The sequence below is a fragment of the Manis javanica genome, chromosome 2, assembly GCF_040802235.1.
Source record: "Manis javanica isolate MJ-LG chromosome 2, MJ_LKY, whole genome shotgun sequence".
In the NCBI taxonomy this organism is placed as follows: Eukaryota; Metazoa; Chordata; class Mammalia; order Pholidota; family Manidae; genus Manis; species Manis javanica.
In genome coordinates, this window is record NC_133157.1 from 118,631,693 (window position 1) to 118,655,861 (window position 24,169).

Genomic DNA, 24,169 nt, shown 5'->3' on the forward strand with positions numbered 1-24,169 from the left:
GTTGTTCCTCCCTTGAGGAATCTTACCCGTCTCTGGCTAACCAGTCATCTTCTGGGGCCATACAGGGAAATGTAAAGTTGGTAAGTGAGAGAAGCCATATTGTTTGAAAAGGTTAGCTTTTTACTTCTTTGCAGATTTATGCCCTGTGGCTTCTATGCCCAGCACTTGTCTCGAGGTATCTTTACCACCTGGAGGAATTATGATACTTGGTAACTTTGATATGAGGCACGAATTCTATTTAAGGGTTGTAATTAGGAAGGAAGAAGAAAAGCTATAGAGGTAGCATATGGAAGAAAACATGGGAGGATTGATTATTTCTTTGACATATCTTCTTGTAGAGTACCTTAAGTATGTATAGGTTTTAAACTACTAACTAATTTGTACACACATATTAACATAATAGGAATACGGTGACATAAACAAAGCAAATCTATAATTACCATCCATCTCCAGTGAAGCCAAGAAAACCATTTAGGCACCCTAGGCATTTGTGAAAATCTGTCTATGATATGATGGATATTGTCCAACTGTACTTGAACAGTCTGAGAGAAATCAGACAAATTAAAGCAGCCCATTTCTGGGTTCTGTTCACCTCCCATATGTCCTTTTAACCGTAGATAGTCTATAGTCATAAGATTTTGGAGTGCTACACCTTGCACCCCTCCCAACTCCTGGTTGAGTTCCAATAGTACAGATCCGGTCAAATTCGTTGTCTCACTGTATGCACATGCCAGCCTAGACATCTCCCTCCTCATTCCAATGGCAAGTCCAGGAAATGGTGGGGTGGACGCAGCCACAACCGCAGCATCGCCCGGATCCCTGTGGAGGCTTTTTGATGATCATCCCCCGGCACGAGTCCTCCAGAGAGTGCTGATGCCAGAAGCTCCTCCTCATATCGTATCTTAGTTCATTTTCTGGGTATCCAAGCTAGGCCTTGATCTTCTGTTAGTCCATTTTTGGGTTCTGTAATTCTGCTGCTGTTTTGTTCCTTCAGTTTTTCCTTTGTTCTTATACTCCTCAGATGAGTGAAATCATTTGCTATTTCTCTTTCTCCGCTTGACTTATTTCACGGAGCATAATACTCTCCAGCTCCATCCATGTTGCTGCAAATGGTTGGATTTTTCCACTTCTTATGGCTGAGTAGTATTCCATTGTGTATATGTACCATATCTTCTTTATCCATTCATCTACCGATGCCCATTTAGGTTGCTTCCAATTCTTGGCTATTGTAAATAGTGCTGTGATAAACATAGGGGTGCATCTGTCTTTCTCAAACTTGATTGCTGTGTTCTTAGGGTAAATTCCTAGGAGTGGAATACCTGGGTCAAATGGTAAGTCTGTTTTGAGCATTTTGATGAACCTCCAAACTGCTTTCCACAGTGGTTGAACTAATTTACATTCCCACCAGCAGTGTAGGAGGGTTCCCCTTTCTCCACAGCCTCGCCAACATTTGTTGTTGTTTGTCTTTTGCATGGCAGCTATCCTTACTGGTGTGAGGTGATACCTCATTGTAGTTTTAATTTGCATTTCTCTGATAATTAGTGATGTGGAGCATCTTTTCATGTGTCTCTTGGCCATCTGTATTTCTTTTTTAGAGAACTGTCTGTTCAGTTCCTCTGCCCATTTTTTAATTGGGTTATTTGTTTTTTGTTTGTTGAGGCGTGTGAGCTCTTTATATACTCTGGACGTCAAGCCTTTATCGGATCTGTCATTTTCAAATATATTCTCCCATACTGTAGGGTTCCTTTTTGTTCTATTGATGGTGTCTTTCGCTGTACAGAAGCTTTTCAGCTTAATGTAGTCCCACTTGCTCATTTTTGCTGTTGTTTTCCTTGCCCGGGGAGATATGTTCAAGAAGAGGTCACTCATGTTTATGTCTAAGAGGTTTTTGCCTATGTTTTTTTCCAAGAGTTTAATGGTTTCATGACTTACATTCAGGTCTTTGATCCATTTTGAGTTTACCTTTGTATATGGGGTTAGACAATGGTCCAGTTTCATTCTCCTACATGTAGCTGTCCAGTTTTGCCAACACCATCTGTTGAAGAGACTGTCATTTTGCCATTGTATGTCCATGGCTCCTTTATCAAATATTAATTAACCATATTTGTTTGGGTTAATGTCTGGAGTCTCTAATCTGTTCCACTGGTCTGTGGCTCTGTTCTTGTGCCAGTACCAAATTGTCTTGATTACTATGGCTTTATAGTAGAGCTTGAAGTTGGGGAGTGAGATCCCCCCTACTTTATTCTTCTTTTTCAGGATTGCTTTGGCTATTCAGGGTCTTTGGTGTTTCCATATGAATTTTTGAATTATTTGTTCCAATTCATTGAAGAATGTTGCTGGTAATTTGAGAGGGATTGCATCAAATCTGTATATTGCTTTGGGCAGGATGGCCATTTTGACGATATTAATTCTTGCTAGCCATGAGCATGGGATGAGTTTCCATTTGTTAGTGTCCCCTTTAATTTCTCTTAAGAGTGACTTGTAGTTTTCAGAGTGTAAGTCTTTCACTTCTTTGGTTAGGTTTATTCCTAGGTATTTTATTCTTTTTGATGCAATTGTGAATGGAGTTGTTTTCCTGATTTCTCTTTCTGTTGGTTCATTGTTAGTGTATAGGAAAACCACAGATTTCTGTTTGTTAATTTTGTATCCTGCAACTTTGCTGTGCTCCGATATCAGTTCTAGTAGTTTTTGAGTGGAGTCTTTAGGGTTTTTTATATACAGTATCATATCATCTGCAAATAGTGACAGTTTAACTTCTTCTTTACCAATCTGGATTCCTTGTATTTCTTTGTTTTGTCTGATTGCCATGGCTAGGACCTCCAGTACTATGTTAAATAACAGTGGGGAGAGTGGGCATCCCTGTCTGGTTCCCGATCTCAGAGGAAATGCTTTCAGCTTCTCGCTGTTCAGTATAATGCTGGCTGTGGGTTTATCATCTATGGCCTTTATTATGTTGAGGTACTTGCCCTCTATTCCCATTTTGCTGAGAGTTTTTATGATGAATGGATGTTGAATTTTGTCGAATGCTTTTTCAGCATCTATGGAGATGATCATGTGGTTTTTGTCTTTCTTTTTGTTGATGTGGTGGATAATGTTGATGGATTTTCGAATGTTGTACCATCTTTGCATCCCTGGGATGAATTCCACTTGGTCATGGTGTATGATCCTTTTGATACACTGTTGAATTCTGTTTGCTAATATTTTATTGAGTATTTTTGCATCTACATTCATCAGGGATATTGGTCTGTAATTTTCTTTTTTGGCGGGGTCTTTGCCTGGTTTTGGTATTAGGGTGATGTTGGCTTCATAGAATGAGTTTGGGAGTATTCCCTCTTCTTGTATTTTTTGGAACACTTTAAGGAGAATGGGTATTATGTCTTGTCTGTGTGTCTGATAAAATTCCAAGGTAAATCCGTCCGGCCCCGGAGTTTTGTTCTTGGGTAGTTTTTTGATTACTGTTTCAATTTCTTTGCTCGTAATTGGTTTGTTTAACTTTTGTGTTTCTTCCTTGGTCAGTCTTGGGAGGTTGTATTTTTCTAGGAAGTTGTCCATTTCTTCTAGGTTTTCCAGCTTGTTGGCATATAGGTTTTCATAGCAGTCTTTAATAATTCTTTGTATTTCTGTGGAGTCTGTCGTGATTTTTCCATTCTCATTTCTGATTATGTTGATTTGTGTTGATTCTCTTTTTCTCTTAATAAGTTGGGCTAGAGGCTTATCTATTTTGTTTATTCTCTCAAAGAACCAGCTCTTGGTTTCGTTGATTTTTGCTATTGTTTTATTCTTAATTTTGTTTATTTCTTCTCTGATCTTTTTTATGTCCCTCCTTCTGCTGACTTTAGGCCTCATTTGTTCTTCTTTTTCCAGTTTTGATAATTGTGATGTTAGACTATTCATTTGGGATTGTTCTTCCTTCTTCAAGTGTGCCTGGCTTGCTATATACTTTCCTCTTAAGACTGCTTTCGCTGCGTCCCACATAAGTTGGGGCTTAGTGTTGTTGTTTTCATTTGTTTCTATATATTCCTTGATCTCTATTTTGATTTGTTCATTGATCCATTGATTATTTAGTAGCATGTTGTTAAGCCTCCATGTGTTTGTGAGCCTTTTTGTTTTCTTTGTAGAATTTATTTCTAGTTTTATACCTTTGTGGTCTGAAAAATTGGTTGGTAGAATTTCAATATTTTGGAATTTACTGAGGCTCTTTTTGTGAGCTAGTATGTGGTCTATTCTGGAGAATGTTCCATGTGCACTTGAGAAGAATGTATATCCTGTTGCTTTTGGATGTAGAGTTGTATAGATGTCTATTAGGTCCATCTGTTCTAGTGTGTTGTTCAGTGCCTGTGTGTCCTTACTTATTTTCTGCCTGGTGGATCTATCCTTTGGGATGAGTGGTGTGTTGAAGTCTCCTAGAATGAATGCATTGCAGTCTATTTCCCTCTTTAGTTCTGTTAGTATTGGCTTCACATATGCTGGTTGAGCAGTTTTTTTTTTAATAGAAAGTGACAATCAGTAGAAAAATTTATATTGAAAAGCAAAAGAGCAATAATAGCCAAATAATTTTGAAAAAGAACAAAGTTGGATGTTTAATACTATTGGATTTTGAGACATAATTTAAAGCTACAAAAATTGTTAGATACAACAGAAACAGCATAATACATAACGGCAAAAATAGGATTTCACCAAAACTAAGAACTTCAGTTCTTTGAATTACACTGTTAAGAAAATGAAACCACAATCTACAGATTCAAAGAAACTATTTGCAAGTCACAATAACAAAAAATCAAAACAATTAAAATTGAACAAAATATTTGAACAATCACTTCACCAAAGATGATATGTAGATGCCAAATAAATGAATGAAAAGATGTACAACATTGGCAGTCATTAGAGAAATGCAAATCAAAACCATGATGAGACACCATTACACACCTATTAAATGGCTAAACAAATTTTTTTAATCTGACAATAGCAAGTGTTGCCAAGAATATGGAGCAACTGGAACTCTCATATATTGCTGGTGAGAATGCAAAATGGTACAGTCACTTTGGAAAGCAGTTTGGAAGTTTCTTATGAAGTTAAACTGTATTTACCAAACAACCCAGCAATCCTATTCTGAGGTATTGTTCCAAATGACATGAAAACCCATGTTCATACAAAAAACTCCAAACAAATATGTATAGTGGCTTTATTCATAGTCTCCAAGAAGTGGAAGCAGCCAAATTAGGTAACGGATAAGCAGACGGTGGTACATCTGTACAAGGGAATATTCCTCAGCAGTAAAAAGGAATGAACACTGAGAGAAATAATGAATTTCATTAGATATTTGGATAAGCCTCAGATGCATTATGCTAAGTCAAAGAAGCCAGATTCAGAAGACTGCACTGTGTATGATTCAATTGCAAATTTAAAATTGTATGGGAGAAACAAATCTGTGTTTATCACAGGCTGGAGATGAAGGGAAGGGTTAACTACTAAGGGTATTAATACAGTTTTGGGAGGTAATGGAATTGTTCAATGTATTGACTGTAGTGGGGGTTGTATGGCTATATGTCTAAAAACTTTCACAACTGTACCTATGAAGCATGATTTACTGTATGTAAATTATATATTAATTTTCAAAAAAAGGGAAGTTGATGTTAGAGACTTGGTTTGATTTTCTAGGTAGAGTCCTTGAAATGAGGTAAGTCAAGAATTATGTGTTCTTATTGGTCTAATGGCTAAAAAAGAAAATCATTGTGCATAGCTTATCCAAGTGAAAATTTTTATTCTGATCTACATAGCTACAATTAGAGTCATGTCAAAAATTTTGCCATCACTATAATTATAGGAACCTGTGTTACAAAGTACTGTGGGTACAAGGCCAGACCTAATTTCCCTATGAAAGGATAAGACTTCATAGTGTCAAAACAACTGATCAGTTGAATCTAATTCATTTTTTGAATAATGAGTTGAAAGAAGTCCATGTTCCTATTAAAAATCAACTAACTGGTTTTGATCTTGTCAGTCATATGTGTTGGTGTGGAACAGAAATATGCTTTGCTCAGTGGATTAATATGACCTCTACTGAACAGACCTGTGACCCTTCAGGACTGGAAGAGCCAGTAAAGACCAGGAAGCTAGTGCTATGTCAGGGCTGTCATCTCAGTCTCTTTCCCATCCCCACACCTATCAACTTCCCCTCTCCTTACTTCTAGAATAAGCATCATTCTAAAGGTTTTAAATAAGTGAAATGAGATATAATTTTAGAGGGAGAGGGTAGTAAGGCACAGCATACTACCCTGGCATAGAAGAGTTGAACATCTGAATTAATTTACTCAAGGGCCTTCTGCAAAGGCCTTTGCTGTTCTTTCTGGATTTGTGGGCCAATAGAGGTTCTCATTAATAATGGATTAACTTGTACATGAATGTTATTTTGTAAATGTCAACAAACTTGTTTATTTAATCTATCTTGTTCTAGATCTGAAAATGTGATTTAATATTAATTGGGGATGGTGAAACACATATATGCAAATACTATACTTATCAGATGATCTCATTGTATCTTTTATTTACCTTCTTGATAAAGATTTACCAGGTACAACAATGGGATGTTTGGTGGATTGAATTGTACATTTGTAATATGCAGTCCTCCAAACCTTACTTCAGCAGGGAAGTGCAGTTTCATGTAGGTGGATGATGCTTTCTCAACTTTTTCACGGGTTTGAAATGCCAGCCCTGAACAACATTTAAGAGTCAAGTTTGTCCCAATTCTCATTACTCTCTTCTCTCAACTCTTATTGCCTGTTTTAGAAGATCTGTAAAGTCCTTATATGCCCTCAGAATGTCCCTGTGAATGCTCCCTCCAGCCCGCTACATTCTAATGTAGCCTATGTTCTTGCAACACCTACTGCTCCTCTTCCTTACTTAGCGTTTAGCTGCACCTGTAACACAGCTGATCTCAGCAAGCGATTACACTGAACCTGATACACTTGGTCCAATTTCTACCAAGATGTGAATGACTGATACTAACTTAAACCTCTCAGAGAAGGGTTCTTTCTAAAAGAAATTGGTCTTTGACCCAGATAAATTTATACTCAGGAGAATGTCAAGTAAAGTGGTAAAACATATATGACACTTGTTTGAGGGTAGGAGAATATGAGATGAGGTGGGAGAATTTAGAGGGACAGGCAAGTAGGCCCGCTGGCCTTGACTGGGGTCCCACTCCTCTTGTCCACACTTCTAAGCTGTTCTCTTGTTTTCACAATACTCCCATTTTCTCTGCTTCTGAATTCACAATCTTCACTCCCTTAGTTGCAGGCTTAGCAGCGTCCATGGGAGCAAGGGAAATAGTCCTGGCTTTGGGGAGCATTTGAAAGGGGGCCCAGGCAGATAGAGGAAGAACAACAAAATGAGAGGTACATCCCAGTATGCACAGACTGCTTATCCAGTTGTGTTTGTAAATCAGGCACTGAGCAGAACTCTATTTCCGTAGAAAATGTATGAAACATTCTCCACTCCTCTAAGAAAGCAAGTAGGTGAATGCATACCTGGCAGGGGAAAAGAGGCCAGGTTGAAACATCTGGCAGTATGCCAAGAAGATGGTCTTGTTTGTTTATATCTACATTAAGTACTTATCAAAGAAGAAATGTTTTATTATATACCAAATTAATTCTTTACATTTAAAAAAATATCGTGACATTTTCTCAAGGCTAATAACAGATCCCTGCAAGAGAAGATATTACAAGTGAACAACTTGGTGGAAGCCTTTGGCAATGCCTGCACTATTATAAATGACAATTCCAGCCGATTTGGAAAATACTTAGAAATGAAATTTACCTCTTCTGGAGCTGTAGTGGGAGCACAGATTTCTGAATACCTTCTGGAGAAATCCCGAGTTATCCACCAAGCCCTGTAAGTTCATGTGAGATATTTCCTATTTTGGGGGGAACAGGCAAAGATAATGCTTTCATTTTAATAGTAAAATGTCTCACATATCCAACAAAATTCAAGAAAATTTTATTGATCCTCTACTATGTGCAAGGCAGGCACTTTCTGTTAGAAACAAAGAGATCCCTCACATATGTTACATCCAGAGGATTAATTAATAACCTTACGTGATATCAGAAAACCTATGCTCATCATAGATACTAGAAGGTAAATTAGAATAATTTCTGCAGTAGGAGAAAAATTATTTCTGTACCCAAAATAATGGTAAGCTTAATTAGAAATAAGTCTTTTTTTTTCTTTTAAATGGTGATATATATCTATATCTATATATATCTATATATCTATATATATATATATAGATATAAATAAATAGATCTTTGTATTAATATACATAAGAGACCAAATAAAAGATTCAGGAATGGGCTTTATTGTGTTCCCCTTTTTACTGCCAGCTGATTTAAGCCACCTGATGGTTTGGTATTAGGTTGCATGAGTTCCTTGGGGTGGTTTGCGTCTAAATGACAAAATCTCTCTCCTGTCCTAATGATTCCAAAACATCTTTGTTAACTTTTATGAGGAAGCTATACTCACAACACTGTATTTGGTTTTATATATATATATTTAAAGTGTGGCACATTAGAGTCTTCCATTTTTCCTATGTTGGTTTTATGATAAACACATCTCCATTATTGTAATAATACGTCATATGTTAAATTCATGAGGACACAAGCTCTTGTTTTGTATTGGTGCATTTTTATTTAATATAAGCTCCTTCGAATTTGCTCCTATTCAATTTAGGAGTAAATTGTGGATATAAGTTGCCTAGGGTCCTGCTCCTGAGCTCAGCCCTCAGTGTGGAAAATTTTCCTCTGATTTCCGTTCAAAATGTGTAAGGAAGGATCTTGAGACAAATGTGGTTTTGCATTGTGGCTCACTTTGGGTGAGATGTTTAAACTTCAAAGCCCTTCTAGGTACTTGGCCTCACAACTTACTGTATTTGATTTGTAATACTCAACTTTTGCACCTCAGTTTTTCATCTTTAAAATGGGTATAGCAAAAGTCCCGACCTATTGATTAAGATAATGCCTGTGTTCAGCACAATGAAAGAACCCCGTAAGTCTAGGCCAATATTAGCAATAGAAGTTTGACAGTTGTGTGAAAATTAAAAATAACGTCTAGCACAGTACATGGGACACTGACTATGCAGTAAACAGTAACTGCTATTATGTGTTCCCAGTGCCCAAAACTTAGTGGGCACGCATGGCAGTGCTTTTGCAACCAGATACAATAGGAGACAGCAACAGGATGGCAGGTATGGGGCCCTCCACTGTGGAGGATGGGAAAATGCTATTCGTTGGGGAATTACTCTCAGGCACTCTGCTAAGCACTTCATTTCCATTATCTTTTAGTTCAGTGCTATGACAGGATATCATTGTCTAGTTCATACATGAGGAATTGAAATTAGGAGAACTGTTGTGAGTTGCCTAATGTCAAAAAGTTAATGACTGGTTGAGTTGGGGTTTGAATCCCAGTCTCTATCTGACTCTGAAGTCCACCATTCATTCATCCATTCATCTATTTGGTGAATATTTGTTGAATGTCTACTCTGCATCCGGAACCATAGTAGACACGGGAGATGGAAAGTTGAATAAGAGGGTTCCTGTGATGAAGCAGCTCACAGTCTCCTGAGAGCCATTTGATACAAAGCCTGCTGATCCCTTCTTAGCTCCTAGCCTCTCAGGAAAGTAGGCAATGAGTTTATCTGCTGAGTGTGAGCAGGTGGGTAGCAAAGGGGAGGGACTGAGGAGACTGCATGTCTTGGAGGACGGAGCTGTTATTAAATGTGAAAAGTTGAAAACACTGTTTCATGAATATAATAAATGCAAACCTTTATTATTGGCTTTCCAAGCCTTATTGCTGCCACTTGGTCAAAGATTCAAAGGTTTCACAGTTGGAGGAAGCTGTACCGTTGTGAGGACTTAGCCATAGTTTTGACAGTGTTGGAAGATTTGGCTGCATAGGTGATTCCCAGGGTCTAGGGCAGGTGAGGCAGCCCTGAGGACCCTCCTGTAAATGGCTGAGTGGAACTCTGAGGAAGTGTTAGAACAATTAAGGGTGGGCTCAGAGTCAGAGAAATACTGTTTGGTAATTTGCTGAGACTCTATTTCCTCAGGACATTCTGACCTGGGGACTTTTGGTCCTAGGTGCACATATGGGATGCTGTGGTCCTCTGTCTTGGTGTAGTTAGGGCAAGACACAAGATGGGTCATTTGCAGCAGTATCCTCTTTCACTGTTTCTTTAACTCTCTGGTTGTTTATCCACCAAAGGTCAGTATATTTCCTATAGCACCACCATGTCCTGTCAAATTACAATTCTTAGTAAATGTAAACTGATAATTTTACAGAAAACCACCAATTTTGTGTGTCTACATTCATGAGTCACTTCTCTAATTGTACACTGTGTCATTTAAGCAGTGACACATAGGTGTGACACATAGGACAATCAATGTGATTTCATTAGAACAAAGCAAACTGAATTATATGCTGTGCCAGTCTTAGAGAAGTTTTATTGTTTGGTGGTGAGAATAGACAAGGACTAAACTTTTAGTTTTGTTCCAGCCTCACGCATGTGCAGTGTGAGCAGTCACTGCAGTGGTACTGGGACAGGCAGGTAATGGCTGGGGTGGAAAGTGTGGCTACGGCCGTTCTGAAGGATGTGCCCAGCCTCACTTCAGCACTGAGCCAGTGGACCACCCCTCTTAAAAAGCTCACCTGGCTTTGCTTCCATGACTGGGTTCCCCTGATTCCTCTCCTCCCTCTCTGAATTTTTCTCCTCTCAGATTCATCCATCTATTCCCAAAATGTGTATTCACCAAAAATGTGCCCTTGGAGTGTTACCCTTTTCTCTCTATTTTCTCTTATGTAGCAATTTCTTCTCATATCATGGCCTCGATTGAGGACATGTTATGTCATACACCATCCTGAGCCAGAGAATCACCTTGTTGTGTCCCATATTCCTTAATTGTATTATTCCAGAATCTGGGAAATGCTATTTATACATAGAACTGCAGAGTCATGGAACTTGAGTCTTATAAGAAGCAGATTCCTCATACAAGTGAAAATACAGCCCCTGGGAAAAGCAGTCACAAGGTGGTGAAAGGCGTGAGCTTTGGAATCAGACAGCGCTGGTTTGAATCCAGTGTAGCTATTGACTCTGTGCCCTGCCTCAGGGGAGGTTGGTAGCTCTCTAAGCCTCACTTTCCTTGTATGTAAAATAAAGGACTGCAAGAGTAACTAGGGGCAAATGGCAGGTACACGATGAGTTTTTGGCGTGCTATGGGGTTTTTTTTCTGTCTGTTCCCACTGGCAAGTAAACTCTAAGAAATCAGAGACTTCCTGCAGTGGTGGTCCTGCTGCCTCCCCAGGGCCTAGAAGAAGTGCCTGGAGGTCACTCACAAGGATGTGCTGAATGGTTCATATAAAGTGCTTAGCAATGTCCAGATTTTAATGACAGTGGTAGCTGAAAAAATGACAAGAATAACCATAGAAAGCCAAAATCCAGTATTCTGGGATGCCTGTGCTGGCATTCAGTTGTTCTGATGATTTTATTGCCAAGTAATTTTGACAATTAATAAATATTCTTACTAACCACCTTGCTGAAAATGTCTCTTTTTCAGTGGAGAAAAGAATTTTCATATTTTTTACTACATCTACGCTGGTTTAGCAGAAAAAAAGAAACTAGCCCATTACAAATTGCCTGAAAGTAAGCCTCCCAGGTAATCCAGGAGATGGTGTTCATAAATAATACTTTCACTTTCAACTGAATTTAGATGTTTACCCATCCTTTCATATTTTTTTCAGATACCTACAAAGTGACCACCTCAGAACAGTACAGGACTTAATGAATAATAGTTTCTATAAAGCCCAATATGAACTAGTTGAGCAATGTTTCAAGGTCATAGGTTTTACAATGGAGGTAAGTATGAAAGACCCTTGAAACTCTTGAGGAAGTACCTTTTTGTCGTCACTGATGGTAAGAGTTAGCACTTACTGAGTGATTAGTACATGCCAGGCACTGTGCTAAGTGTTTTATGTGAGTCATTCTTACAAAGTAGCTAGAATTATAATATTTACTTTATAGATTAGGAAACAGTGGTCTTGACATATAATTGAAGTTGGTTTTGTTCTTAATCTCTTATTTTTTATTTGTACCTCCACATATATGTATGTACAATTTTATGTAAATGCACAAATATGATCATATTACTGGTCTTTTTTTTCCCCACAACTTTATTAAGATACCACATACCATTCAAGCCAGCCATTTAAAGTGTACATTTTAATGACGTTTAGTATATTCACAGAGGTATGCATCCATCACCATAATCATTTTTAGAATATTTTCATGTTCTAAATTTTTCATGTTCTAGGACATTTGGGCTTACAAGGGGTTTTCAATCTCAAAAACAAAACAACAGCTGTTGGATATACTTACTACTTATGCTGTAGTATTTTTTATTATCTGTATTATTGATTTCAATTTTATTTTTATATTTTTATTCATTTGGTCATTTGGTTTCTTTTATTTTTCATTTTCTTAAGGAGAATACTTGCTTCCTCTATTTATATTTCATATTTAATAGTGAAGGGTTTTAGGGCTACAAATTTATCCCTGAGTAATAAAGATACTTTCTGTGCCGTAGGTTTTATATATTAATTTTTATAACAAACTACTTTTGTTTAATAGGGACTCCTAAAGGCTTAAGCTTTCAGACTCTGCTTTTAGCAATTTATTGTTTGCTGTGTTAATTCAGTCCTGCGATAAAAGGATGCTGTACTCTGAATCTGAGTCAGGCTTTTAGATGAACTCTTCAGGAAAGTCCTGTGAACTTTGTTGGTTTTTTATTTTATTTTATTCTCACAAATTACATCCCTGCAACTTTAAGCAGTTGAGATGTTGTGAAATATTTGCAGAGTATCTCTCCTGGCTTTAGTTCATTTGCATATCCTCACGGGTGGAGAGAAGTTCATCTCCGTGTCAGTGGGTAATTACCTGGGCCAGGAGGGCTTATGTGAACCTGAGAGGTTAGGGGGAGGTCCTTGCTTGCTTCTGCAGGAGCAGGAGGGAGAGACGGCTCGGACTGCAGTTTGTAATCAATAAACGGGTTTTAAACTTTATTTCTCCCTTTGACTGATTTCGGTTTTAGAGGTATTTTGCCCCAGGACTTCCTCTCCCAGGGCTTTTATCTGACGGTAGTTGGCACGATTCCTCTGAACCCTAAATCTGTCATAATAAGTGCAACCTTTGGGAGGGCTGCTCCTACAGATGATGGAGAAATGCCCTGAAGCCTCCATGTGGATGGTGGGGAGGCCCCAGTGGATGCAGCGGCAGAGGATGCTGCTTCACCTGTTTTTATCCCCCCAGCTGTGGGGCTTCCAATTTGGGAACCCCTAGTGGGGAATTGGTGTAGGATAAAGTACCTCTTAGAGGGGTGGGGCCTTCCCCAGAACTGGGGAAGGGTGGAAACACCGGAAGCTGCAGAATTAGCCCTCCATGAGTTGGAAGACTGCTTGGAGACCTTAGGGGGTCGTGTAGCAGCTGGCATTGTAGGGACTCTTTTCATCGGGATAGTGGAAAATGTTATCCAGGAGAAAGGGTTGTCGAGAGGGTTAGTGAGGAGAGAGAGGGACTTAGGTGGGAGAGAGACACTGCAGCATTGCTTGGAGGAGCTGGGCGATAACCTATGGGATGTTATTAAAGAAGAGAGACAAGTCACTGAAAAGACAGGTCACACTCCTAGAAGAGGCCTTAGCGGCAAGGGGGTTGGCAGCAGGAAAAGCCGCGTTGCTGGAGGCCATAGGGGAGGGGGAGCAAAGGGTGGTGACTTCAACCCTGGAGGTGGTGGATGAGCCTGGGGGGGAAGAGGAGGTGGTGGGGCCATGGGCGGGTCTGCTACCCAGGCCACCACTGGAAGTACCATCCTCTCCTATTTTAAAGGCATGCCCAGCTGTAGTTAAGAAAACAAAAGTAAAACAACCGCAGGCTCCTCAGGGGGAGGAGCCGCCCCCTCCCCAGGTTGTGGAGCACTCCATGCCCCGCCCCTATACCCAGGATGAGCTGGTGTACATGAGTGTCAGGTATAGGCAGAGGCCATGGTATCTCTGCCTACATGGCTTTTACGTCTCTGGGATATAGGGGTGGAAAACATTGTTATGTCAGGTAATGAGATGAGTAGAATGGCTTCTCTGACAACTCACCCTCCCCTCTGGCAGTGGTTGCAAAATGCCCGTCAGGCCTCAGGGAATCAGACACTCCTGGAATGGCTGACAGCTGCCATCAGGGTAGTCTGGCCTAATCAGGGTGATTTACCATATTTTTCCAGTAGCTGGAAAACGTATGCAGAACTTCAACAGGTATTGTGGGAATTTGGTATGAAAAATATCATCTGATGAGGGCCCTGATGAGGTGTTCACTATAGGAATGAGAAATCTGGTGCTGCATACAGCTCCCACATCTCTCTTTGGGTCCCTAGTGAATATTATTGCCCCCCCACCCACGCACCTAGAGCAACCCATAGTGAGGCTACTCGTACGTTAGCAGATCCGGGGGAGGTTGCAACAGTAAGTAAGGGAAGTACATTTTACGACTGAAAGGAGAAGTGCAAAAGGCCCCATGAAAGTGTCGAGGACCCAGATGTGGGTTGATTTGATAAAGGCCAGGTTAGTGGAAGAAAACTCGAGCCCAATAGAATCTTGTTAGAACTGTGGCACCAATTAAAGCCAGAGCAGCACTTCCAGCCACTGAGGTCCAGGATATGGAAAACAGAGTCTAGGCCTCATGCCTGGCCTGTGTCCCTGCAAAACTTCATGGGAGGCAGTACTGAGGATCCGCCTGAGCCCTCACCCCCACAGGAGAATGATAGGGCATTGTGGTTCGACTGAGGGTGGGGGTTAAAGTCTCCACCTTGGGTGACATGGTGGGGACCAGAGGCCACATGTAGAATTAGCAATTCGTTGGTCCCCTATGAATGTACAACATGTCCTGGCACTGGTGGACACAGGAGCTGAGTGTTCTCTGATTCATGGCAACCCTGAGCATTTTCCCAGGACCCCTGCTGTGATAGATGGCTATGGGAGTAAGGCAATTAGAGGTAAGAAAGCCCAAATCCCATTAGGGATAGGGTATTTACCCCCAAAGGAGTATATTGTGTACATTTCTCCCATCCCTGAATATATTCTGGGGAAAGATATCCTGCAGGGCCTGTGGTTACACGACTACTGCAGGACTGCTCATGAGTTCAGACTGAGGGTACATGTGATAAAGGCAGTTCTGAGGGGACATGCTAAGCACCCACCTGTCTGGGGGGCACATGGAAATTGGAGAAACTCTACAGGAGTTGAAGAGTGTAGGCATCATAAAGCCCATTCATAGTCCTTTTAATTTCCCAGTGTGGCCAGTGAAAAAGCCAGCCAGCTCCTGGTGTATGACTATGGACTATAGGAAATTGAATAAAGTCACACCCCCTTTGCATGTTGCCATCCCCTCTATGGCAGACATCCTGGACACTCCCAACCATGAGCTGGGAACGTATCATTATGTAGTAGACCTTGCTAATGCTTTCTTCTCTGTTGACATAGCACAGGAAAGCCTGGAACAGTTTGCCTTCACGTGGGAAGGCTGGCAGTGGACATTCACTGTCCTTCCACAGGGACATCTCCACAGTCCCACCATCTGTCATGAACTTGTAGCCCAGGACTTGGCCACATGGAAGAAACTGCTAATGATGGTTGTATCACTACACTGATGATATTATGTTCACATCTGATCCTTTCATATTTAGAAGGGGCAGTTCCTAGACTGTTGTAACATCTACAGGAAAAAGGATGGGCTGTAGCACCAAGGTTCAGGGACCAGGTTTGTGAAATTCTTGGGGGTTGTCTGGTAGGGTAAAACTAAAGTTCCTGAAGCAGTCATAGACAAGGTCCAGGCTTTCCCCCCTACCACTGTGGCAGTATTACAAGAGTTTTTGGGTCTTTGGGGTTACTGGAAAGTGTTTTTCCTGCACTTGGCACAAATTCTGAAGCCCTTATACCAGATGGTACAAAAGGGCATCAGGTGGGACTGGGATGAGACCTGTGCAGCTGCTTTTACTGCTGCCAAGCAGGCACTCAAGGCTGTACAGGACTTGAATGTAATGGATTCATCAAGGCCCTGTGAACTAGATGTTCATGTAACTGAAGATGGTTATGGATCTTTGGGGTCTTTGGCAGCAGCTTGAATGGACACGCCAACCTATTGGATTCTGGTCACAACTATGGAAAGGAGCAGTGGTCCGGTACCTTGATACAGAAGCACCTGACTGCTGTGTACCACACATTGCTGGCTATAGAGCCCATTGCTGGAACAGCTCCGACCAAGGTAATTACCACCTATCCCATCACAGGGTGGGTGCAAGACTGGACTCAAAGGCCATGGAGTAGCATGGCGCAGACACCTACGGTGGCCAAATGGGGCGCATATTTACAGCAGCACAGAGCCCTCTCTACTAGCCTCTTAAGTGGAGAACATCAATGCTTACTGGGGCCAGTGACCTATACCAGTGGAAAGCAGGAAGAACTTGCTTTTGAGCCATTGGTAGCTGAGATTCCTTATCAGGAGGGAAAAGCCCCTATACCTGAAGATGCTTGGTACACAGATGGCTCCGGTCATGGGCAGCCCCCAAAATGGAGGGCTGTGGCTTTCCATCCTAAGACTGAGACAATATGGATGGAGGATGTATAGGGGAAGAGCAGTCAATGGGCTGAGTTGCGGGCAGTACAGCTCGTGATCACCCAGGAACCTTACCCCATAGTTGTCTGCACTGACAGCTGGGCCATCTATTGGGGCTTAACCCTGTGGCTACTGACATGGTATCATGCCAACTGGATGGTTGGTCACCGGCCCCTTAGGGGGCAAGAGTTGTGGCAAGACCTATGGGCCTCTGGTCAGACTAAGACTGTTACCATATATCATATGACTGGCCATTTGCCTTTGGCATCCCCAGGGAATGATGAAGCAGACACACTGGCCCAGGTGCATTAGCTAGAAGGAAAGCCTGCCTCTGATGTGGCCCAGTGGCTACACCAACATTTGTTGCACATGGGGCAAAAGGCAATGTGGACTGTAGCCCATCGGTGGGGCTTGCCATTGACCTTTGAAGAAGTACGAGCCCAGAAGGAGTGCCTTGTGTGCTCTAAGAGGGACTTAAACCTAGTCCCACAGCAACAAGGGACAATAGTAAGGGGGCCAATATCCCTTCTCAGGTGGCAAATAGACTATATTGGTCCTCTGCCTATATCAGAAGGATATTGGTATGCCATGACTTGTGTGGACACGACTACTGAACTATTGTTTGCTTTTCCTGCATGATATGCAGACCAGCAAACCACCAAGAGGAACCTGGAGCATCTCTTTGCAGCCTATGGCCGGCTGCAGGTGATTGAGAGCAATCAAGGCACCTGCTTTTCTGGACATGCGTTACAAGAATGGGTGCAGCAATTAGGAATAAAATGGAAATTTTGTGTACCATGTAATCCTACTGGGGCAGGCATGATAGAGAGGTACAACAGTTTGTTGAAATCTGGCCTGAAGTTGGACACCAATAGTCTATGGGGCTGGTCAGTTCACCTATGGACAGTGGTGCAGTTTTGAATGAGGAGCCACGCAAAGGAGCTTTGAGCCCTGTGAATATGCTCACACACATTTCTGCCTCTCCTATACAACTGTATGTGCAAACCAAAGAGGAGTTATTGAAGCCAGGATATGGCCAGCAGAGCAACATCCTGCTGCCAGCCCCTACTGCATTAAACCCTGGGGACACAGTTTAATGGACGTGGCCCTGGACATTTTGACACATGCACCAGTGATAGCTGGCCCTTCTGGCACCTTGGGAAAAAGGCTTGGAAGCTGGCCTTGTATGTATTCGTACAGTAACAGTGGAGTGGCCCCCAAAGATCACAGTAGTGTACCCAAAATGTCCAGGAGGTAAGAGCATCTTGCAGGGAAGGTTTGTTTTATCTTTATGGCCAGTGCATGTACCTCCCGTAGCCCTATATACTGACCCATCTGTAACTCCCACAGGGAGGGGGGTGAAAGTCTGGTATACTAGACCAGAATGAGATCCCATTGCTGCCACTCTCCTGTCACAGGACCACTCTCTTGCATGTATCCTACCTGATGGACAAGATTTGCTTTTGCTGGTGTCATTAAAACATGTATCTTATCACCCTTAAGATTATTTTCTCCTACAGTCTTTGCAGCCTGAATGCACCCCCTGGCTTCAGCTGCCACATGATGATTGCTCTGAACCCTCAGCTACTGCCTGGCTATGGAATTGACAATCTGCATAAGACTTTGAACGTAGCTGAATCCTCCCACTTGAGGATTATCATGATTTTATTGCTGTTGCTATTGTATGTCATTAGTCTCGTCAAAATGCTCCAGTTTTCTCACCCAGGGACCATTGCAGAAGAGGGGGAACGAGTAGATTATAAGGTGAGATTTCTGGAGGGATGGCCTGTGGGTAAAATTGTAATATATCCAGAATATCTCACCTGGCTTTAGTGCATTTGCATCTCCTCAGTGGTGGAGAGAAGTTCATCTCAGGGCTTATGTGAACCTGAGAGGTTAGGGGGAGGTCCCTGCTTGCTTCTGCAGGAGCAGGAGGGAGAGACGGCTCGGACTGCAGTTGGTAAGCAATAAACTTCATTTCTCCCTTTGACTGATTTCGGTTTTAGAGGTATTTTGCCCCAGATTTTCCTCTCCCCAGACTTACAGGTGCCTAAATTTACTGCCATTCCTTGGGCTATCTGATTTCTACTAAGAGTTTGAGCTAAAAATAATACCTAATTCTTCTCCAAAAGATTGGAGAATTTTATCAGCAGGATATAAAATGTAGAGGTGCTGACAGAAGTGAAACTTAACAAAAATCATTCAAATTTAGTGCAGTGAAGTTACTGAATCTAATCACTTGGTAGCACATTCTTAAGAGAAACATGACCCTTCTAAAATGAAAGGCTGTCAATGATAACCTTTAGTCCATTGATCCATTTGCTTACCAGAAGTAGTATTTCTAAAGATGGTCATGTTATGACATAGAGAAAAATTTGCTATTAAGTGCATTTTCTCCAAATTTGGAACTAGAAGACTGTACTATTAAATAATAGTAAGTAAGCCTTCTTTTTGAAAGCTTTTGCCTCTACCTTGGGTGTCCTTGCTGCAGGCCATGAGGAGGATATTCTCAGGACCTTGAAACTAGGGAATCAAGTGTGGTCTCTGGCACCCTAGGTAGTCTGGGGAAGGAGAGATGAATGGCTTTTCCTTTGACTTGAAATTAATTAGGGCCCTACTTTCAAGGGAGGTGTAGGTAAATCCAGGGTAATCTTTGTCCATCAGGAAACATTTCACATTTTAGAGTTAATTTTTCTAGTGTGGCCTTTCTCCATAGCCAAGAGGAATTCAGATTTTGATGGGGAGACTCCCTACCTGATTGCTTTGACAGCCCCAAAATTCAGAGGTCCTCTTTGAGTTCTGTATCAACATTGCTTCTCTGTGTCTAGGTGAATTTATTCATTGTGGGAGATTGGGTGAAAGGTTGAAGAGCCATAGGGGAACTGGCGGGCTGTTTCCAGGACCAAGCAAGGAGAAGTAACTCCTCTTGGGGTCACAGAGGAATTATTACCATGATATCCCTAAAGAGTTCTCAGTTTTTGCTAGAATAGTATGAATTATGTGAGCAAGCGGGAAGCAATATTGTAGACTCAGTGGCAAACTAAGGTTGCCACTGCATCGTAAGGCAAATAGTTTACTCACAGAAAGTCTTAAGCTGCAGTTGAGTAACTTTTTGGTTTAGAAATAGAGGCGCTAACTTGATCATCTTCATATCTGAATGCTACATTCTTCCATAGATTCGTGACCCGTTCTGGAACTTTAGGATTATGATTCAAGCTGTCCACTCTATTACTACTAAACTGCAGCTCAAATCAGAAAATTCAGTGATTCTGTGGTCTGTAGACAAAAAGGAGATCATTAGGACCTTCACTCTGTTGATGAATTAAATAGCTTTCAGGCTGTAAAATAGAACAAAGAAGCCATTGTTTGACAAGATCTTTGAAGGTTTTTGAGGGAGATTGCAGACTGTTCTTGTAGCTGTAGAGACAGATGTCTGGTTCTTAAAGTGGCCAATATGTGACTCTTATTCCCTTACTCTACCCCCCACCCCCACCCCCACACGCACGCACACCGAAGTTGGCAGGGTCACTGGATTGATATATGAGAGCAGGAGAATTTGCTTGACCAACAGCAGCCTTTGCTGTAGAGTTGGGAGAAAAATGATGAGGACTGAAAAGGAGTTGAACAACTGAGAGATTGCTAAGCTTACTAGTAATTGTAATTAATTTAATAATTAGATATTCTATTAATTACAAATAATATGTGATTATTAATTACTAAGTCTTATTAAAATCACTAAGTTTTATAGAATTTATTGTGGCTATCTGTGTAAAGAGTAGAGTAGTGCACATGAGGGCTGGGGGATGGACATCAATCATGCTGAAAATGGTGCTGCTAACTTTACCTGGCCACCTTTTGGGAACATCTGAACTGTAACATCTGGACTCAGAGATGATCTTAATACATTTCCTAGTAAAATAGGTATTTTTCTTACTAGTGAAATGTGTTTGTAATTGATTCATCAATGGGAGAGGAAGTTCCTAACTCAGAAGACATGAGTTTCAGTCATATTCCAGATAACATAAGATCACCGTCCAGAGATTGCCGACAAGCTATGACAGATACTCCAGGAGACTCCACATGCCACCTGTTCCATAGGTAGTCCCATTCTTATGCTCAATTCTTATGTCCCAAGCACCATAGGTGACCCGGTGGGTTTTTTGCTCTTGTTCTGGCTCAGAGAACCAAGACCTTGTCCTCCTATGAGTGTTTCAGCACAATGTAAATCCTAAATTAGCTGCATCAGGAGTACAAATGAGATTATTTCTGCTCCAGCTGGCTGGCAGGATACCAATTGGTTTAACCCTGTCTCTTTCTGGACTCTGATCCCTTTCTGGACGTGACCACTTCCGTGCATCTCCCTCACTGCCCCCTGCCAAATGCCAATTCAAATCTGGCTCTTCCCTGCCGTCTCCCTGACCCTGCCTTCACCCACAGCTTGTACCTGTGGAGACAAGTTGATATAAGCCCTGGGGTAGGGGGTATCCTGACTCCTAAAGCAGAAGCCAGTTATTTGGTGGTGCAGTGAAGAAAGTAAAAAGCAGCACCCACCCTTTTCTCCAATCCTTACTCATACAGTGAATGTTCCTAGTGGCTGATGCTCCCTTGGACTGTGGCCTGGTTAGGAGAAGACAGGAGAGGTTAACTGGATCTCAGGGCATCCTCCAAACTGGCAGCATGTGGTACACCAAGCAAGCCGCTCTGCTTCTCACCGGGTGCTGGGCCTTTCTAGGATTTTTCCCTGTTTGTTATCAGAAGAGCTGATTTCTCACCAGTTCTCTCCCCCAGAAGTTGCTATCTTAGAAACAGGGAATCATTTTTAATTGGTTTGTTTATTTCTAAGTCCCACTCATTAGAGGCAATGTTTCACTTATATTTGGCTCAACTCCTTTCTCTTGCTTGGTAGAGGGATGTTTAGTGACATTAAAATGAAACCTGTCCTGCAGTTAGCATCTACTGACAGATATAATTCATTTATTTAAAACTGTATATTGCAAACTTAAACATACTCAGTGTTTATTGAACATCCAATCATCCAAACATATAGCTTAAGGTAAAGGAAAACACGTTTTGTCTCTGGAGCTGAAGTACAACCCCTGCTTACTAGTCTTTGAAGATTTTTGTAGGTTCAAGGTGATTCTCCCAGGACTGGCCATATAAAAGCAGAGACTCCGAAACTCTCACTGTCCTTGTTCGGGGACAGTAGAATTTAATTGAGTGGGGTTTATTTCCTCTTTCTCCCAGTCCTGATTTTTTTTTATGCTCTCTCACTGGCTTTCTTGGATTTGTCCTTTGTCATAGCTGCTTCAGTTCCATTTTGGAAAGACGCAACTTCAATATCAAGTTAAGCAGTACGATTGCCACAGCCTCTGAGCACAGCTTGCTGCCTTCAGTTTACCATAGCACTGTTTTGGTGACTCTCCAATAAAAAGAGTCTCCCTTCCTCTTCTCTTGTCTTTGTCTGATTGGTGTTGGCAGCACCCACTGTGTGTGTATCCCTTTAAATATTCCTGGGGCCTACAATTCACTTGTGCATTTGTGAGTCAGCACAATCCAAAGGAATGCCAGGAAAAGCAAAGTCAGATAATCTCTAAAATAACACAAATTAGAAAACTCTAAAGAGCTTTTCAAAAAATAATTTCCAAAACTGTTTTCCTGCCATAGTTTTAAAATAAATGATTACTAGTTTTATGATTCAACCCACTTAGAGTTTTAACATGTCATGACAGGAATTTTATTTGTCTTTCTTTGCACAAAGTCATCTGTCTTATGTCTAAGAGGCTAATGCCTTTTTTCCTTCTTTAATTTTGCCTGCATTTCCTATGATAGTCTAAAATCATAATCTAGCACATTTCCTTTGGACTGTCAGTTGTGACTTGAGTAATTCTCAAATAATATCTGTGAAATAAATTTTTAAGTGTTTTAAAGCATCACACATTCCATCTCTGTGGAATACCTCATTTAAAAAATCATTTTGGTCTGGGTGGGAGGGGTATATAGATCACTTTTAGTTAGTCATTCAGTAATAATTTAACATACTAATTTGATACCTAGTCTTCATTCAAGATACATTAAGTTACAAGTCTAGAGTGTCAAAATTCAGCCAACATTGATGACTTGGAATGAATGACAGGACCAAGGAAGGCAGTTGGTTAAAGTAAAACTTAATTCTGTCCTAGTGAGTCAAGATCTGTGGGTTAAAGTTCTTGGCACTACTTATCTTCAACTGTTTCTCTTAGACCAATAACTAACCTTCTCTGGTCTAAGTTTCTTTATCAGTAAAGGATTGTGGAGGGGTGGCTTATTTGTGAGTCATTTCCTACTTTCACTGTGTATGACTAAAACTGAGGGCAATCTAATCTCACTGCAATCTTTGAAGATTGTTAAAATCATTTTATTCCTTCAAGCATCTGCAAAATTCATCCTCAGCCTAGAGTACATATTAATATCCCTTAATATACACAACTGCAAATGCTGATTGTAGAGCTGCTCCTTTTCTCCCACCAGTTCCAATTTGCTTGGTTCATGGACTCAGATAGCATCCTGCCCTATGCACTGGCCCCAGCCTGCTGCTCCCCATCCTTTTTTTTGGGGGGGGGGAGCAAGTGGAGGCTTTTACTTAGAGATAAAGCAAGAGGAGAGAGCTCCCAGCTTATGCCAGGAGGGGACAAGAGAGCCCCCTCCCCATCCTGTCTTCTCTGTCCCTTTCTCGATGGCAGATCAGCGTCTTGGCTTTCCCAGGACTGGACTGGGTAGTGCCACATTCCCCAGCCTTTGATGGCATCACTTTGTCATGGTCCATGGTAATCCCCACCTATACTGAGGTCCAAGGGTTGCCCTCTCTCTCACCCCTCTCAAAAGGAGTAAAGGAAATTTTGCTATCACTTGACTAATACCAAAGAATAGTTTGACAAGCACTGAATGCCAGCTATGTACCAGGCCTTATGCTAGGAATTTGACATATGAATTAGGCATAGTCTCTGTCCTTAATGAGTTTATCCTCAGTGAATTTAAAGACACATAGGCTAAGAATAATTTCAATGAAATGTAGTCAATTCTATGATAATAAAGAGAAAGTTACAGAAACATGAAGTCAGGTGGTTGGTCATTGAAAGGTTCTGAGAAGAGATCATGTGTGAAGAATGAGGAAAAACACGGCACAGGGTGAGACCAAGGGATGACAATCGTATGGAATTCTTGGGACTCTACAAGGAGTTTGGCTGGCTGAAAAACGTGAGAGAAAAGTAGCTGGAAATGAAAGTGCAGAGGCAGGCTGGCACAAGAAGGTATAGAATCTTATCTGAGTGCCTTGGTAAGGAGCAGAACTTCCTCTTAAGGAAAGAGGGGCCACTGAAAGATGTTCACTGGGAACAAAAGGTAATGGGATTTGCCTGCTAGAAAGATGACTATGACAAGCAGTTTGGAAGGTGGATTGCAGAGTTGGCAGGAGCAGGGGTAGAGACTAGTTAGCAAAAT

The 24,169-nt window shown here is 41.3% G+C and overlaps 1 protein-coding gene across 11 annotated transcripts in view; it reads left to right on the forward strand.

Annotated features, from left to right (window-relative positions):
• LOC118970050 (myosin-IIIa-like) overlaps positions 1-24,169 on the forward strand; it is a 220,068-nt gene that overhangs the window by 95,835 nt on the left and 100,064 nt on the right. For all 11 annotated transcript variants that reach the window (XR_012128036.1, XR_012128035.1, XR_012128034.1 and 8 more), the window contains 3 exons: positions 7,685-7,887; positions 11,601-11,699; positions 11,785-11,899. Coding sequence is in view for 8 of the 11 variants with exons in the window: in XM_073229232.1 (XP_073085333.1) it covers positions 7,685-7,887; positions 11,601-11,699; positions 11,785-11,899 (417 nt within the window). In the remaining 3 variants the exon portion in view is untranslated. The remainder of the gene's footprint in view (positions 1-7,684; positions 7,888-11,600; positions 11,700-11,784; positions 11,900-24,169) is intronic.